This window comes from Pristis pectinata, chromosome 19 (assembly GCF_009764475.1).
Source record: "Pristis pectinata isolate sPriPec2 chromosome 19, sPriPec2.1.pri, whole genome shotgun sequence".
Taxonomy (NCBI): Eukaryota; Metazoa; Chordata; class Chondrichthyes; order Rhinopristiformes; family Pristidae; genus Pristis; species Pristis pectinata.
Genome location: NC_067423.1, coordinates 32,480,800 through 32,500,841, shown reverse-complemented (window position 1 = coordinate 32,500,841; position 20,042 = coordinate 32,480,800). Strand labels below are relative to the sequence as shown.

At 39.0% G+C, this 20,042-nt stretch overlaps 1 protein-coding gene across 1 annotated transcript in view; it reads right to left on the bottom strand.

Annotated features, from left to right (window-relative positions):
- Positions 1 to 20,042, bottom strand: part of LOC127580303 (copine-8-like) — a 249,658-nt gene that overhangs the window by 82,346 nt on the left and 147,270 nt on the right. The window contains 4 exon segments of the mRNA XM_052033590.1: positions 1,551 to 1,592; positions 3,736 to 3,840; positions 5,827 to 5,930; positions 11,601 to 11,664. Coding sequence (XP_051889550.1) covers positions 1,551 to 1,592; positions 3,736 to 3,840; positions 5,827 to 5,930; positions 11,601 to 11,664 — 315 coding nt within the window.

The window sequence follows — 20,042 nt, the reverse complement described above, 5'->3', positions numbered from 1 at the left end:
CCTGCCTGCTCTTCCTACGACATTAGCTGTTATCTCCATTTGGCCAGGTTAAACAGCCTGCAGAACATCACAGTTCACTCCAGTTGGGTGTGTACTCCATGTGCCCCCAGACTGAAGAAGATCTCACTTTCTGAAGTCCAACAACAGTGTCCACTAGTATCCACGTTGTTCCATTGCTGTTGTTGTTCCAACGCTCCTCTGGAGTGCAGAAGTGCAAAAGCCACAGCAATACAGGATAACTCTTGCCCCTAAAGATCCAAGTGTGGATTCCCTGAGGGTGACAGAATCACATGAGCCCCTAGCAAACATAGCTTTGACCTTCATAAAACTTTCCTCATGAACAACAATGATCTGTATATTTAGGAAGTGCAAACCCTTTCTGTGGTTGAAGGGATCTAGGTTATTCAGGGGAATCCCTGTGGGAACACGAGTCCAGATGATAGTGACCCTGGACCTTGGGCAAGTCCCAGTACATGAGATGCCACCTGCTCTTCTCTGAGCACACAGTGATCTCTAAAACTGCAGTGAGTAATAAACTGAGATGTTTGGCACAGATCCAGAAGGCAGGAAGTTGAGGGTTGCTGTTACCTTAACCTCAACCGAGAACAGTCCAAGGCAAGGAGCAAGATTGAAGTTCACCCTGCTGAATGTCACAGGCTATTGAAACCTTTGCAATTCTGTGAACACAGCGGCAGTCCAGGTACAATCTCATGTCTCTAAATGCTCTGTGAATGGGTATTTGCACGTGGCCATATGTGTGCCTCCAATCCCATTGTTCCCAACCCTCTCAGATGGGTCACCATCCCAAAAGCAAGGCGTAAATCCTGAGGGGTGATTTCAAATCAGAAAACTCTGATCAATTTTGCCTATTCACAAACAAGCAAAGGAAGCATGTGCAGGTAGAAATGGAGTCAATCCTGGCTTCCTAAAGAAGTTACTCCACCTTCTTCAGTACTATCTATGTGTATCACATTGGTAGACACAGCAAAGGAAAAGGAACAGCTTAGGAAACAACAAACCTTCAGAATTGATTAAAAAGAACTTCCCTGCTACTAAATACTTAAAGATTTTATCATGCTAAACCCACAAAATAACCTCGTTCACAATTTTTATTTAACTTTTATGGAAGGAGATGTCGAGACTTGTCCATCCACTGTTGTTTTTAGATTACTGATCAATTCTGAAGCATTGTAATAACAAACATTCTAAACTTTTAAAGGAAACATGAATACTGTAATTCAATCTGAGAAGGTAGGCAATACTTAAATAAGCATAGTTATCAGTTCCACTGCACAGCTAGTTACTGATGGAAAATACGAAACTTGAGATTTTAACTTTTCTAAAGAAGAAACATTAGCCAATAGCAGGATCTGCTTTGGTGTTCATTTGCCAGCTCTCGTCTAATTTTATTCTATGAGACAGATCGAGAACCTTGCAGATAAAACTGGGGTATAGTGCTGATAATACTTCTGATAACATGGCAATGTGCAAAGCATAGTATATTTTGCTCAAAATATTTTAATAAAAAAAGGTGCTTGTGATTATCCTACCTTCCATCTCTGTCCCAGTCGTATACTTCCACTTTGATAGTTCTGTCAACAGCATTTAAAAAAAGAGATAGATATTTATATCACCCCGAATTATCAGTAAATATCTATTTCCAGAAAATATACATAGCCGTCATCTAGCAAAGGTGATTTTTATTCACATAATATTTATACATTAACCATCAATTCTAAGCACAAAAGCAAATAACGAACACTTCAAAGGAACAATATAATATTTAGTTTAATACCATGGTATGTCAAGGAATTACAACATTTATAAGACGTAATTATCCAATCAGGAGGGCAAGCTGAATGCTGTAGCTGTCACTGAAAAACTAATGCATTGAGATAAATTACCATCACATCAAATAATTATTGGAAAAGGTCACACCTCCAAATAAGTGCATGGTCACTCATGCTGTGAGTTTAATAATGGCAGCTAAAGGTTCTATTCTAACATTAGCATTTGAGAGAGATTATGGGATGAGGCAAGATGCGAAGGCAGACTGCATTCAGAAACTATTATCCACAGTGCCATTTACTCTGTGTCACTGGAGCCCACAATTGCAAACGCCTTCTCATCCAACTGACTGTGAACTGGGCTTGGAAGTGGCCCCTCCTGTTCATTGCTCTAGTTGTGAATTGCAAGAAAAAAAGCTTTCCCTGTAAGAGAATGAAGTAGATGAATAGCTACGATTGTGTCACATGTGAGATGTACGAGAGTTTTGGAGCACTTGCAAACGTGAGAGTGTAGTGATACTTGTGGTAGTAGTTGGGTCTTGCGGCTGTATTCACCAACTTTGACCACAAGAAAGATCCTATTTTGGCACTGGGATATCTCTCGTCAACTTTCTGATTTTACGATTGTGTCCTAAACTTTCCATGATTCCTTTCAGCAGTGGTTGAGAAACTGTGCAATGATTTCAAGCAGTCTTTGGATTCAGTGGTCAGCTACCTCATAAGAATTTGAGTCAGCACTGGTTCATTTCAACATTGTGCAACACTCATGAAATTACTCAAGCCAAAAGCTAGGAATTGGGGAAATCGATGTGATTCCAACACATGGACGCGTGCATTCACACACACACACACACACACACCTGTCGGCATGAAGTCCATGCACCAATGGCATGGGGACAAAGAGGCTTAGTTCTTCAGATAGTGTCATATTAATACTCATTTCTATGGGTGTATTATTACTGGCCCAATGTCTCAAGGATCACAGTAGTGAGCATGAATTATGGGCAATAGCAGAGATTACAAGGGAAAGGATGTGATTGAGAGGGAGAGTAATAATAGCCAAAATTAGAGATCTTAGCGTATGTTTGCAGGAGCACTGTTGTTTTTTTGGGTCTTACATTCAAGTAAGCGTTTTTAAAAACTAACCATTTTTGATTCCAAGCTACATGAATTCCTTTTGGTCGACTTATAGACTTGGATTTCCTGAATGCACCCTATGTGCACTCTGGCAGGCTCATGGCAAACCGATATTGCAAAGACAGGAAACAGCAGGTCAGAGAATGTCTGTGGATTGAGAAACATTTAACATTTCAGGTCAGTGACCTGCATATTAGCTCTGTTTCTCTCTTCAAAATGTTGCCTGAGCTGCTGAGTATCCCAAACATTTGTAGTTTTGTTTTGGTTCTTGCAAGATTGCAAAGAGGTGCTCGGACACTAGCTTACTGAATTGCATACACCAAGGGTTTGAAGCCTTTTGCACTCATGAATCCTGGACCAATGCAACATATCAGCTATTTTATGAAGGCCACCATCAAAATGAAGGCGCAGACAGCAGTTTGGTGCCCTGTAGTTTGATGCATGTTGCTGGGTTTCTAGACTGTGTTGTCAATGAAACCATATATAAATATGCAAGACAAAGCTTGCACAGAATTTGTGCATAAAAGATTATTTCCGCCAATATCTTTTCAACATTTTCCAACTATTTATTAGCTGTATTTTTGATATGCAAACTGAATGACTGACAGCATCTCAAACTGAAAAGCTTAAATATTCTCATCCTTTATGGTTAGGAAGATGCCTGTCATCAGATAACATTGCCATGCCAGTGCTTAATATTTATGCAAACACAATATCCTATCTGTCACCTTTTAAAAATCTTCAAATTATTTTCAAGTATCCTTGGTAACCAGCAACATTTACACATTAATATGCAATGGATTCTTCTTACCTGTCAAAGTCACCATTGCAGAGAGCACGCACGGGGATTGTGAAGGCTTGCCACACTGGGTTCAATGTGTTCTTTACAACTTCTGTCTTGTGACAAATGGTAAATCTAAAAATAAATACATTCAAATATGATCTGAAATAGTGGCAATGAAATAGCAGTAATAATTTCATCATATTAATTTGCATTTTTTAATATTCAGAAAAGTTAGCTTCAAAAGACCAAACAGGAGATTTTTTACATTGGTGCTCCTATTACAGTATCCATATGACAGCAGTAGAAATCAGCAGTTGAGTTGTGGAGATTAATTTCCCCATTTGTTAATCATAACTGTTAAATCATGGTACATCAAAATAGTCAAAATGTCGAACTGAAATGAATAAATAGCAAGTTTTACGCTCCACCAATTACCCTCCATAACTGAGAAAAATTTATATGGAAAACCATTTCTTTGCTTGGTACTGGAGACACAAGAGACGCAAGATGCTGGAATCTGGAGCAAACACAAACTGCTGGAGGAACTCAGCAGGTCAGGCAGCATCCAAAAGAGGGAAATGGACAGTCGACGATTGGGTCGAGACCCTTCATCTGGACTCTACTCTTTCAAGCTCATTGTAAAATCTGTCAAAGCAACTTTCCTTTCAGAGCATTCCAAACTATGAGAAGGGGCCAAAAAAAATGATGGAATGCCCAATGATAAGTGCAACCAGACCTCCAGAAAGTCATTTACAGAGTACCACATGAAACTTCTATTTATTTGGTGCTGCTGAAGACTTGAGATAGTTCACATTAGAACAATGGATTGAGAATGGTTAGGAGAGGACCCAAACCAAGGCAGGAGAAATGATTTCCAGGAGGATTTATAAACCAGGGAAAGAAAGAACAGGAAGAAGTATAACAGGAATTGACTTTCGGGAGTGTATCCCAAAGGGTAGTGCAGTGGCAAATGGACAAAGAAGGTTGGCCCATCAAAGTTACAGAACTGAAGAAGGGTAAAGAAGGTTAGGAAAGGGAAGGGGTGGAACTTAACAAAAAATGACTTAGATTTGAAATTAGCACATTGCTTAGCAGGAAACTAATCGAGCAAGGACTAAGAGGATGACAATCGGGATTTAGTGTGAAACATCATGCCCATAGCAAAATATTGAATGAATTGGAATTTACGTTGCCTGGAGTTTAAGAGGTCAATGAGAGGAACATTGAACAAATTTTATTTGTTGATAACAAAATTACATTGTTACCTCAGCTGCATCAGAGATGAAACCATCAGATTAAGGAACAAGATAAAATTTGGAGCAATGCCCAGAACAATTAAGCACCTATTAGAGAAGTGGTGTCTTGCTAAGAAGCTGCACTGAATGAAATGGTTGATTTTATTTGGATCTATACTCAAGTATAAAATTGCTCTATGTGCCCTCAATTAGTGATGAATTCTTTCAAACTTGTAAAAGATGTTAATTAATTCATTTTTCAGGTTTATTATTAAACTATAATACAGATTTGGAAGAAGTAATTTGTGTGAATAAGACAAAACCTTCTGTTTGGCATAAAGCTTCCAACTCGGGTTGTCAATACATTTAAGCTATTTTCTAATCACTGGTGCAGCTCAAGGACTGACCCTTTATTATATATGCATCAAATATATTTATTCTGAACATAAATTACAATAAATTAAAATTACCAGAACATCTGCTGTGATAAGATGGCCATAAAATGTGGAGGTATTTAGAAAGCACTGAACCATAGTGTGAAAATACTTTTAAATTATTAATGAAGATATAATGAAAAAAGGGAAAACAGGGTAAAATTGGCAATTTACAATCTGTCCAGTTGTACCCACAACCTCCATCTGAAAGTAGAGGCTAACTATATTCTGCTGTTCACATCTACCCAAACAACAGTAGAAATACATTTTTCACAAAACTATCACATGCACCACTGACATTTATAAACAAGATGAGGATTGCCAGCCTGAAGTAATTTTCTTCTAATTCTGAGGCAGAATAAGCTTATTACAAGCAGTCAGCACCACTTCTAAAATCAATATCTGGGAATCAATCTAATGTAAAACAAAATCATTAATAAATCACTTACGTTCCATCCTCATTGCTTCTAAAAAATACAAGGAATGGGTCTGACTTTCCAAAGAAATCTTTTTTATCTAATTTGTTGGCACAAAACTGCATCAGCACAACCTCCTGGAGAAGGGAAAAAGATTAGGTGTGAAAGGAAGCAATCATAAAGGCATGAACCATGTTGATAAAACTATTAGATATTGCTTGATACTGGGAAACTGCCAAAATTTAGCGATGGGTCAGTGGAAAAGTCAGGTGAAGGGCACGTGGAAAACACATGCAACAAATATCACCATGAGCAAACATATAAAGATACATAAAGTCAGAAGTAAACAAATTGTACATAATTGCTGAACACCCCAGCTTTTAGCTAAATACATAATTCTGTTTGTCAATGACTTGGTTAAAGTATCATATATTTGGCTAACAAATGAAGTGTAAAGAGAAGGTAATTAATTTTACTTCTGAAATTAAATCAAGCCGCTACAGGATATTTTTCATGAATAACTATAAAGCATCAGAGCATCAAGACTTATTTCGAACAAAGCCATTTTTTAAAAGAATGGAAAAGCAAATAACAAATAAATTTATACATCGAATTTAAAAGGAAACGGTCAAGGGGCTAAGATGCATCACACTGGAAGAGACCATGGGATTCTGATGTACAGTTAATCTGGTACAGAACAAACAGAATTTTTGGTGCAGCATTTTGAACGATATCTATGAACTGCCAGCACTGATTGTGCTATTTACTGCCTGAGGGTACAATTGCAGGCTCCTGTTTCATGAGTGGATATCACCACTGAATCTAGCTCGCACTGATTAAAGCTATCCCTGCACCTTTTGATGAAGAAGTGCACAGTGGCCAGAATTAGTGGTGGAAGTCATTCCACAAGCTGTCCTAACCTGCTGGAAGAGATGGCAGAGTATGGGTTGAGAGGACTGCCAGACAATGTGGCACAGTCTTGGTAGATGAAATAAAGAGATGGAGAGAACACTTCAAGCTAAAAAAGTGTCCCAAGAAGCCCTCCAGGCACATAATGAAACAGCGCTGGCAGGAGCCAGAGAGGTGAATACCAGGGATCAATTGCAAGGCACACTTATCCAACAGCAATCTCTAACCAGCAAGGCTGGAACCCTACTTTCAAATACCTCACCAGACCCCCACATACATTCTACTACATCGTCTTACCCCCGCATCTCACAGCTTGCACACATTGCTGGCTATTCTTGCTTCCTACATGCTACTTCCCCCTCAACCCAAAATCACTTCTAGTTTACAGACAATGTTAGCATCAGCTCTAGCTTGCACACATTCACCCTGCCCCTCTCCCTAGCACTCCCCTCATGCCTTTCTCCTTTCAGAGAGTCAAAAGCTCTCACCTGGCTACGAGGAGGCAGCCGAGCAGCAAAAGAGCAATGACAAGGACTTGCACAATGTCTGCACTGTACCTTTAGCTGATACTTATGGCTGTCAGCTCAGATACCAACAAATAAGCCAAGAGGGGGATTTGTAAATGTTGAGTTAGCAAGCACATAGCCAGATGTGGCCGGCAGAAGGAAGGGAAACCTCAAGCGTCGGCTCCCCAGAAGGCAAGGTCACACACTTTTCCACTGTAGATGACTCAGAAAGTATGGGAAAGCCAACAAGGTCAATGCAGACACCATTAAATACTTGGTTCAGTGTGCATTTATAGGCCTGCCTGAAAGCATGCATGAAACATCAAGGAACATGGGGAAGTCAGTCACCAAACATGTACATGGCTTTGCAAGCAGCTTATCCTATCCAGCATGGGAGCAGTGGTCAGCTCTATTCAGCACCTGAAGACTCAGCAGTGTGGTGTCTGATAACTGCTGTGTGAGCTTCCTTTCTGTCTGGTGCTGTACGTGGTTTACATGGGTCTGCAGACCTGTGTTCAGGGCAGTCCAGCACCCATCATTCAATAAATGATGAAAATTGCTCAGGTGCAGGCCCACCAATAAAGCAGCACTCCATGGGGCATTGCTCCCTCTCCAGAGACGACGTTCATGATCCCACGACTACCAGTTCACAAGTGCCCTTCCCTATTGCTCATGGATGAGGAATTTGGATTCTGTTCATTGAAACTGCATGGTATCTGACTGGCTGGCCAGAAACAGTCTCCTTATATAACACGCTTCCAGGGCAACCAAGGCAGCAGAGGCATGACTCCACAGTCAATGATCCACTGCATTATACCCGAGTAGCTACTCCTCAGTTTCAAATACAAAGGGCTCAGTCAGTGGTGACATGAATGAGTTACAACTACTAAAATAGAAACAAAAAATGTTGGAAATACCCATAAAGTCAGGCAGCATCTGTGGAGAGAGAAATAGAGTTAATGTTTCAGTTCAGTGACCCATTATCAGAACAGTGAACATCATTGACATGAAATGTCAACTCTGTTTCTCTCTCCACAGTCCTGCACTTCCTGCTGAATATTTCCAACATTTTCTGTTTTATTTCCGATTTCCAGCATCTGCAGTGATTTGAATCTCACAGTTCCAACACTTGTTTTCTTTGCTCTCTTCTCGGTTTTCATTAATTTTCTTCTGAAGTATTTTGGTTTTGGAGACATGACAACTCCCTGAATATCACACATTGACCACCACAATCTTCTGCAATATGATCGCAGTCCAGTTGGATATTCAAGTTGCTAAACATCTCTGGATTTTCATGACAATTCAGTCAAAGACTTCCTCTACCATCAGAAAGCCACAGTCTTAGCAATCCAAGCACCTAAGGTACCTAATTTTTCAAAGATCAACATCTTCTTTTATATCAGAAGCCTCACAGTCAGAGGTCCAGTCTGTTGATCCAATCAATGATCTTCTAAGAAGCAATCAATCTAATGAGCAGGTTAATGCAATGTGTTCCATGGCTTGGGACTCATGGACACAGCTGAAAGTTAGTCAGCAAGCATCTTGCACCATGGAACACAAGACCATACCATCCATGGCCTGTATCAATCCTAAATCTGGACAGTGGGCTTGTGCCTTCAGCACAAATGTTGGCCACTGCTTCTCAGAACTGGAAGCACGATTTTAAATGCTTTAATGTGGCTTTTGTACTTCTCATCACCCAGATCCCAACAGTCCCTCCAGATGAAGTGGCTATTCAATTGTACTTCTTACAATTTAGTGCAATGAATTTACCATTCACAATTTGACCTCCTCTACAAATGCAAATAGGATGAGCACTTTGCAGAACATCTCTGTTCAGTTTATGAGTGTGATCCTGAGCTTCCAGGTGCCAGTTACTTTAATTCTCTGTCCACCTCCACTGCAACCTCTACCTTGCTTCAAGGAAGCCCAAAGTAAGCTCAAGGATCTATACGTCATCTTCCATCTGGTTACATTGCAGAGATTGGGACCAAATACTGGATTCAACAATCTGAGACAACCACCCTTTTCCCCCCTCCTCTCCACCTCTTTGTTTCAATTTATTTTTCTTTCCCTTCTGTTCCTAACTGTGATTTTTACAGCAATTGTTACCTTGACAACTTTGTTCAGCGTCCTATCACAGACATTCCCTTTGGTCGCTCAACACCCACCCCACCACACCCTCCCCCTACCCACAACTTAAAACAAAGTTTTCTCACTTTTCCAGTTCTGAAGCAGGGTCCTTGATGCAAAACGTCAATGGCTTCTCTCCCCAGAGGTGCTGCTTGACCTGCATTCCAGAATTTTCTGTTTGTGGTGTAAGTAGTTGAAAATCTTTTTAACAACCACTGATGGGGGCAGCTTTCCTGGGGCTGAACACTGTACTCTCCATGCGTTGAATCTTAGCTCCAACACTGACATTGAATTTGATCTGTCATATCTGCTTACCTCAGCAAACATGATGCTTCTCAAGCAACAAACAATCTACTGGAAGAACTCAGTGGGTCGAGCAGCATCTGTGGGAGGAAAGGAACTGTCAACACCTCGGGTCAAAACCCTGCATCAGGATGGACCTGATGCAGGGTTTCAACCTGAAACGTCAACAATTCCTTTCCTCCACAGATGCTGCTCCACCTGCTGAGTTCCTCCAGCATATTGTTTGTTGCTCCAGATTCCAGTATCTGTAGTCTCTTGTGTTTCCACAATGTTTCTCAACATGGCAAAGCACACAAAAACTGAATAAGTACACAAAAGTCCAGCCAAAGATGCACTCTGAGTAAGCCAAATTTTGTGACCATGATTTTAAAATCTCTACATTAAATCACTCTTCTTAAAAAACATCATATGCAAATTGGTTCTTTTCTTATCATGGAATAATTCTAACCTTCCCTGAGTCAAAGGTTCAAAACTCAACTCTCCCCAAATTTAACAATTCAAGTGAATTAAATTGAAATAAAAAAACTGCAGATGTTGAAAATCTGAAACACAAATATCAGGTCACATCAAAGGGAACCAGCATTTTAGGTTAAGAACTCCAAATCAGAATTGGAAAAATTCTACAATCTTACTTTGTATATCAATTAGTATCAGCTAGAATCTGACCTAGTGTAGCAATACATTACAATAGTTCCAGATGTGATAATTTTAAAGATAGATGTCGTGTTTGACATCTCAATAATGTGTAAACAGAAATCATTATATACGATCAAATATTATTCTAGATTACATTGCCTATTACTTATTTTGCATTTATTTTATTACACTACAATGTATCATTCAATTTCACATGATTTTGTCACTTTTAAATAAAACAATGATCTGAAATCCATGGTAAGAATTTATGAGCATGCACTGGTATTAAGAATTTTCAAATTTAGAGAGGCAAGTGTGATCCAATATAATTTGATATCAGCATAATGAGAACAAAACATTCATTATATGGTTATTTCTCTTGCACTGTAATTACCTAATGTAATGTAAGAATATGGATGATATTTTTAAACACTTCAGCTCTGTGGCATTGATAAGCTCTAGAAAGCCATTATCTGTAAAGAACTATGATTTAGATGATATCATTTTTCTATCATTTACCTAGTACTTGATGTGAACTCATAGGCAAATTAATAACCATATTTTGGAATCTGCTAATTACTGTTGTAATGTTCATGATGGCTTTGCTTAAATTGCATCATTATCTTGTGAATAATAGAAAGACATGGAAAATTTGCTGAGGACCATTAAAACTTAGCTTAATACCTTAACATAGTACTGCAGAAAGCCAGCCATCTGCAACACCTTCTGTGTGAAATGTGCATCAAAAAGGGACTGGGCATATAGGATCACTATATAGATTGGCCCCGAACCAAAATTAGTCAGCAAACATCAAGATAGGTTGGAACAGAGTCTCAATGCAAAATATTTATCTGAGGATTCTTTATAAAGGCTTGCAGAAGGGAAAAATAAAGGATAAATATTTTCTCTTTAATTATGTTTTTCTTAATGATCCCATTTCCTTTCCCTACTCTTCAGTGCACATTCACTGTTCTATTTTCCTTCCACCTGTTTCTAGTCTGCATGGTACTCTTTGCTCAGAATGAGTAAAGCTATTGAATGTTAAGGATAAAAGCCAAAGCTTAAATCACAATACTTACCCTGAGTCATTGGTTTGTCTGAGTTCCCAAAGCCTATTATAAACTAAGCTAATTGCTGAATAACTATAACACCTGCTGATGTTTATGGAAGGAACAAAGCGATATTTGACAAGGTGCTGCTTAGGGAAAAATATAGTTAATGCAAGTACACAAAGTTCTAATGCTAACAATAAATCAAACTTTGATGGCACCTCAACAATATTATTTGATTTAATTTTGAAGAATGTGAATTTGTTCTTACATGGCAATTGTTCAATTCTTCTGCTGTTAGAATAATTGCTCCGCATTTCTTTCCAGGAATTCCTCTGTTAGATTAAACAAAGACAGAAAAATAAATACTTTCACATTATATAAATTATACTAATAGAATATTTTTGAAGAATTCTTTATTTTACTTGATCCTGGACTATTTGTGATTATACATTTGCTTCGGTTACATATAGCTGCAGTGTGGGAATGTGCATTATTTAAAATCATGGTTCAAACAAAATAACTTTCACATTAAAATTTTCCATTTTCTTGTTATCCATCATAGTTCTTTTGTCACTCTTCAACACTACATTATGTTTATTACAACACTACTCATTTGAAAATGTATTTGCCACTGAATGAAACACAATCATTATCATTACCACTCCCACGACAGTAACATGACAGTCCCATGACACTCTTAGATCTTGCCATTCCATTTGAAATGCAAACCACCCCCAAACCTCTGATCTCCCCTGTCCTTCTGTTCTCCCAAATTGCAAACTAAACAAGCTCCAGATCTCATCCATAGCTCGTTCCATCAATACCTTCACCCTCCTGATCTTTCCCCACCCATCAAATCTTCTCCATGGTCCTCCAAACCCATGCTGCCCATACCCACCGATCACCACCCCTTCCTACAAGCTTCTAATCAGTCCAGATCCAAATCTCCAATCCCATGATTGGCAATGTGGACCCAGGAGCCCTCCAGTTGGAGGATGCAGTACTCTTTCCAAAACACACTCCAACCTGATGTTTTTGACCACTTACCAGTGAACCATTCCATGTCAGGTCCCTTTTCCACCCACCCACCCTCAACTCAGCCTGTGTTAGGACTGGCATACTTTTATTTGCAAAGACAGGGAAGCATCCTTTCAAAAGAGTGAGACAGTACTCGATTCAAATATGCAAGACGCTGAGTGGTCTTGACAGGTTGGAAGAGGCGAGGATGTTTCCTCTTGTGGGAGAATCATGAACTGGGCACCATTATAGAAAAATAAAGAGTTGCACAATTAAAAGAGTCATGGAGTCACTTTGGCCCAACACATCCATGCCAACCGTTCTGCATATCTACACTAATTCTATTTGTCTGCATTGGGTCTAAATCCTTCTATGCCTTGCCTATGCAAGTACCTCTTAAACACAGTGATTTTTTCTGCCATCAGCACCAGAAATAGGGCAAAATATTTTCTCTCAGGAGGTTGTGGGTCTGTGGAAGCAGAGTTTTTGAGTATTTTTAAGGTAGAAGTAGAAAGAATCTTGATAAGCAAGATGGGAATGTGGATGGTGGTAACAATCAAATCAGCCGTTATCTCATTAAATGATGGAGAAGACTCAAGGAGTCTCACTTGCCTCCTCCTGATCCTGATTCACATTTTCACATGCAGTGGAACCCAAGCCCTCCGACATTGAGAGCTACCAAAGTTTTCAGTGGTGAGTCCACAGCCGAAACAGCTGTTGGTGTTTTGATGCTATAATCATCACACACACCTACTGGCACACATTAGAACTTTCAGGTTGAGAACTCATCCACATTTTTGTGTCACACTCATGCATTGTTGGCAGAAAGCTTGTGTTTGCAAACCAGCAACAAGTCACGGTCAAGGCATTCCACCACCCAGGAAGGAAGATCATAAAGTTCATCAGGCGACAGGCAGCAAGAGCATAAAGGGAGTAATCCTTCTGTAAACTGCCCCTAGTGTGTAGGTGAGAGGGAGAATCTGGGAGCAGTTGATGGTAATGTGGGGAGAACAAAAATCGAATTCATGTAGGATTAGAATAAATGGGTAGCTCAGACTGGGTGGACTGTTTCTGTGCTATATCTCTTTGATTCTCCATGAAGTCATTCCAGACTTCCTTGCCTGTAGACTGCAATATGGAAGTCAGAAAAAAGCTGAAGGTCAGATGCTGGTACAGAGGTGCTGCTTGCATTCCAACAGGATGACTGCACCTGCATGGCTGTAAAAAGTACAGTCACTGACTAGTGCGGGGTGATCATAAGCAGTGGGCTGCATTGAACATGACCCAAAAAGCAAGCAATTCCAGGGGCAGCAAATCTGAAAAAAAAACAGAGCACAAGAAATATCCAGCAAGTCAGGGAGCGTCCATGTGGAGAGAAATAGAATTAAGATTTCAGGTTGATATCTTTCCATCAGAAATATTAGATTTCAGAGAATGTGGCGAGATGGAGAGAACAAAAGGGGTGTCTGTGACAGTAGAGAAACCAAGAGGAACTGGCTGACACAAGTGGTGCTAGTGCTGGCTGAGATAGGCTGAAGGCACGTTAATTGTAGCTGAACTGGCTGGAGGATGTGTGAAGAGAAGATGAATGAAAGTGGAGAGAAAAACATACAATGCTGGAACAATGAGATGCAGCACGTACTGGAGCCATGAAGTCAAGTAGAATACTGGAAGTACTCAGTAGTTCAAACAGCATCTGTGAAGAGATTGAGTTAATATTACAGATTAATACATAAAAAACAACTGAATTAACATGACGTTTCATTAGAAACAGCCAATTCTGAAACAAACTGGAAAGACTAATGATATGAAATTGTTGAATTCAGTGTTAAGTCCCGAGAACGGCAAGATGGCTCTTCAGAAGCCGAAAAGCTGCTCTTCGAGCTTACATTGGGCTTTGTTGAGGAAGTGCAAGTGGCCACAGACAGAAGGTTAGAGTGGGAGTGGGTAGAGAATTAAAATGACAGACAACTGCAAGTTCAGCCTGTGGACTGAATGGATGCATTCTGAAAAATGGTCACACAATCCGCATTTGCTTGTTCAATGTACGGGAGACCACATTGTGAGCAATAAATTGGAAGTACTGCAAGTGAATGCAGGCCATCAACCTGTAAAGTTAACTCTGCTTCATGCTCCACTGATGCTCTCTGTATTTCCAACATTCTCTATTTTATTTCAGATTTACAGCATCCGAACTGTTTTTTTTAAATCTCACAGTTCCAGCATTTTATTTTGCTCATTGTTCATTTTTATTCATATCCATCCACTTAAATCTCCCCCAAACAGACCAGCTCTGATTAACAAGCCTTCATCACAACTCTCAGCTTGTACTAACGTCACATGTTCTCATTGCCTCCCTTGGTTTGCACACGTTCCCCTTACCTGCAACTTGAAACATGCTTCATTTCTAACATTTCCTCGCTTTGATGAAAGGTCAACAAACTGCAAAATTAACTGCGTTTTCTGATTTCATATGCAGAAGGATCAATTTTTGTTTGCCTTCAATGTTCCATCATCAGCAATTTAACAACCTGCACCAACGTCTACCAGAAGCAATTAGAAGTGACCTACGTAGAAAATAAAAACACCAATTTACCAACTGCTATTTCTGACTGAATACTTTCCTTATGGAAGTGCCCACAGGGATTTGTCACTCACAATGTGAGAACTTTACAGAACGTGGAAATGATATCCAAAGCTAAAATATAATGCAGATGCTGGAAATACAAAATAAAACAAGAATAAAACAATATTTATTCCAGCAATTTCTATTTTATTTCAAATATCCAAAGTTAGTTTAATTTCTGTCATGCTTCCTTGAAGTTCCACAATCCACATTATTTTATCAAAAAATGAAAATATTTGGTTGAGAAATCGAACCTGGGAATTTAACTGCAGACATGAAACACAAATGATGCCAAATTGTCACTTTGCCTGGAGTGATGCAAATAGTTCATTAATTGAACGGAGACATTTTCACAATGACAATGGAAAAGGTTTATTTCACATCCAAACAAGCTGTTTAAGTCATTGAGAGTACTGAATAAGACTTACATTAGAAAACAAAAATCACATCCAGAAGGCTTGGTGGCAATGTGAAGTTTGTTTTAAGGAGGTTGTGTTCGACTGCCTGCAGGAGTTTGAAAAGAACATTTCCAATTATAACAATACCCTTGCAGAGAACTGGCTAAACCTGTACACTGATATTCTAAGTTATTCCAATGGGAAGGGAGGCAATCTCTATGGTATTCTGCTGCAATATACATTTTGGAAAGTTTTGTAGTCACCAACAAAGCACCAAAAGCATCTTCAAAACTTCACTACTTACAGATCGAACAAAACTGATAAAAGAGGCTTTAAAGTCCTTTCAACAAATGTAGCAATATTTCTATCCACAAACAGAGCAAAATGACTTGAAGCATTTTTTCTGATGATGAGGTGGCAGTTCTGAATATTGCTGGGTATATTATACTAGTTGGTCCAGTATATATTCTTTCCAGTGCTTTGGAAAGGTATCACTCTGGGCTGATTCCACAAATATGGATAGAACAATGAATGACAATGCCCTTAACAAAAGGGTTGCTTCTGTGCCTCTGCATATGTCTCACTGGGCTGGATTTATTGATGTGGACCTGCCACAGATTGCTTTTGCATTCCCCATCCCCATGAATTTACCGAAGTTGAATATGAAATTCTGATCCTCCAAACCCCAACAGTCCCAAGGGGCATGTCCCAGCAGCAGCAGGGCCCCAGATGACATCAATAGGTGGATACTTCATTGGAAGCCTATGGTACTCTGACAAAGCCCCAGCCTTGTTAATGATCAAAGATGTTAAACAAAAACATTTAAAAACTATTAAAAAATTCAAATAAATATTTTTTAATACATACTATTTTAGGAGAAAAGTAAAATCCACTAAAAAGGTAAAGTTCTTTAAAATATTTAAAAACACTAAATAAAATAAATAATTTTAAAAATACACTTTATTCTTTGCTCTCTTCCCTGCAGCCATACAATCCCCATTCAAATGAATAGGCTCATTCGTTCTGTACAGGGTCTAACCGGGCAAAGGATCTAAAAGCAGACTCCCAGTGTAAAAGTGGAATCTCAGGAAGCTTCCACACCATCAGTGAACTTCGTGGGGAGTGCAGCAGCAGTGCACCATAGCCAGTGAAACATCACCGATAAGTTTCGGACTTCTGCGTTTGTACTCGTGCTGCAGAAATCCCTGCAAAACGCAGAAATATCTGAGCTACTATTAATTGGATGCTGTCAAACCCAGTACAGACCACGTTATTACAAATTTAAGCTCATGGACATTATAATTGAAGTAAAATCAAAAGAATAATGTGGACTGATAAATACTTCGTCACTTGCACACCCTGCTCTGTCTCCTCTAGATACAACCAAACATGGAAAGTTGAACATATTCTTTAAGTTTCAACTGCTATAGGCATTTTTGATTTTGTGGGTGATGACATTTTACAAACAATGTAAAAATTCAGTCTTGTTCCTCGATCATGCTAATGTGGTAATTCATTACATGGGATTTCATTAATGTCTGCATAATTATCAACCCAACATTTACTGTAAATAAAGTCTTATCAAAATCAGTACTACAGTCTGCCATCTATGACAGGAAATCACTGATTTATATTCATTTCCTATTTTACCATGTTAACATAAGCTCATCTTAATTTTAATCGATAAGGACTGGGTCCCTTTCCCAAATGGAATAAATGGTAAGTGGGAAACATCTACCAGCTGTTTCCCTACCGGCCCCAAAGAAGGATAACAAAGAAATACTAAGCTAGGTGGTTACTTAGACTTCCCATTCTACATTACTGAGGCTCCTCTACTTAAGCTGAAGGTGAAAATTGTTGCTGGAGTCCAATGGCGATATGGGATCTGCAGTGACAACAAGTACATTACAACTTTGTAAAAAGAAGCCTCACCTGAAATTATCTGTCAGCATTCTGCCAGGTGCGTCATTTTGTGAATTTTAACTGATCCTCTGCCAGGTTTCCACTGGGCTAGTAAGGTTAAAATCCCACACTCCCATCTTCCACCTGACACAAAATTACATTCAGGGCTTCTTTCAGTTGTTGCTTTTTCTGAAGCTGTTGATCAGCTTTTGCTAATTTGGCATGAAAGGCTGTTGAAAACATTCCTATTCAAATCCACTGTAACATCAGTATTTTTAGCAAACCAAATGCTTTAAACTTTTCTTGCCACAGAAATGTTCGTATTGAGCTCCACAGAGGAGTGAAGAGTGGAACAAACTCTAAAACAGAGAATTAACCCCTGACTACATGAAGAAACGCAGAGTTCACAAGACAATTTGCAGAATTATCTGTAGCTCAGTAACTAGAAATGAAAGAATTCCAAGTTTCTTGCCACTCTGACTTAGGGCAAACCTCGGTGATAGAACTAACACTTGCACGGAGATCAAATCGCAACATACCTGAAGCCAATAACTACCACATTAGGGTAATTATGTCTATTCTCAGTAACACAGAAGAGCAAACCAAAAGACTGCTTTGAAACAAGTAACCTAATCCGAGCACACACTTCCTGGATAAATTAGGTATTAGAATGGAATCTCCACATTGGTTAAGAGAGGATGTCCTTGCCTGCTGTGTTTAAAACTGGAGCTGGCAATATTGGGGCATGAAACAAGTCAGGTAAATACTCCATTCATTTTAATTCCATGCCCCACTCAGTTTGGTTTCAGGCAGTCCAAGGGGGTTCCAATTGATCTCAGCACATCTGATGTTCTAACCCTGACCATCCACTGCTTTGGAGAATAGACAGATAACTATCTCTTACACCAAATGCAAAATACTACAACTCTGAAATAAAACAACAAGTGCTGAAAATATTCAGCAGGTCAGTCAGCATCTCTGGAGAGAACAAGTTAATGTTTCAGGTCAATGATCTTTAGTCAGAACTGGGAAATGTTAGAAACAAAACCATTTTTAAGATGCAGAGACAGGGGAAGGATGAGGGTGAACAAAAGTGAATGTGAGCAAGAGGAAGAGGAGGGTTCAGATGACAAAAGGTAAAATGAAGAGGTGAAAGAGGTAAAGGCACTGGTGAAGAACAACAGGCAGGACAGGAGGAGGTGGAAGTAGAAACTTACATTGGAAATTCATGCCCGAAATTAGATGCAGAAAGGAAAAAAAATGTTGGAAATGAAAGCTACAAAGCTGGAATTGCTCAGAATTTTTGAGCTCAATGTTAAGTTCACAAAGGTGAGCATAGTTACAAATCAAGTTTTTTCTTCAAGCTTGCCTTCAACTTTGTTGGAATAGAGGCCTAAGACGAGGTCACAATGTGAGGGTGATGGTGAATCAAATTTCAATTTTGTTAACAGAAAGCTTCTAATAAGCTGGCTGAGATCCAAGTTCAGGCAGACACACAACATACAAATGAAGGCAATGCTAAGACTTCCTCTCATATCTCAAAGACACACGGGTTGGTTGGTTATTTGGCCACATTAAATCTCCCTCAGTGTGTAGGTGAGTGGTAGAATCTAGGGGGAGTTTAGAAGAATAAAACAGGTGAGGTAGTGTTAGTGTAATTGGATGCTTGAGCCTGTTTTTGTGCTTCCTCACTCTCTGACCAATATCATTGGAATGATTGCATCATTAAAGATGGGGGTGGATATGGCTGCCACAAAATGAACCATATCTACAATGCATGGTGAAATAATAGCATTACTAATCCACAAAGCAAAGACTGGACAATGAAAACAAGGAAGCCCACACTGGATTGATGTGCTGCAAAAAGGCAATCTAACTGGTCTTCCTTTTCCCTATATCCTTTAATATTCTTTTTTCCATTTAGCTACTTCCCCAGTAAATCACATGATGATTTGGCTTTTAAGCCCCATCTAAAATATTCTATATTCCAAATTTTGCCAAGAATCACCTTTAATCTCCGCTTTGTTGATAACCTTTTATATTTTTTCTTTACCACTGAACTACTTCAGCCACATCATACAATATTAATTGATGCACACACATTCCTGAAACAGCATTTCAATTGCTATGGTGTAATTTAAATAATTAGTACTGCAGAAGCAAAACCACAAACACAAAAATAACCAAGCACAAATAGCTAATTGAAGCTCCTTTGGCACTTAGAATGAACACCAGTCTCAATAAAGCACGAAATCCTCTTCTGGATGTCCCTTTAAAGAATTATAAATTACAGCAGTTGCCTACTGCTTTTATCCAACACGTAATCTACGTGGTATTATTATGTATTTTCCACAAGACTGACTGCACATTTTAGCCATAGGGAACAATGGGTTTAAAAAATTCCCTGACAAAGAACCAAGAAAAAAATAATCTTGGCCTCTTACTGAAAAAAAAGATTCCTCTTAAAGAGCCAAGACCTTTGTCAATACCAAATGCAACTGAATGTGCAATAGGAAATGGCATTTCATAATCACACCCTTGGTTTGTTAATTCCTCTGTATCAGTGAATAAACAAAATACTATCACTATTTATAACCAAATACTTTATTTTACATTTCTATTGCGGTTGAAGTAAGTACCTCTTAGCATTTTTCAGTATCTAAACATGCTGCTTCTCTGGTGATTTAGTGGAACTACTGATTTATGGTTTTACCATATATTTAATGGTAAGTGGTTAAATTAACCCAAACTTAAGCTGCCTACAATT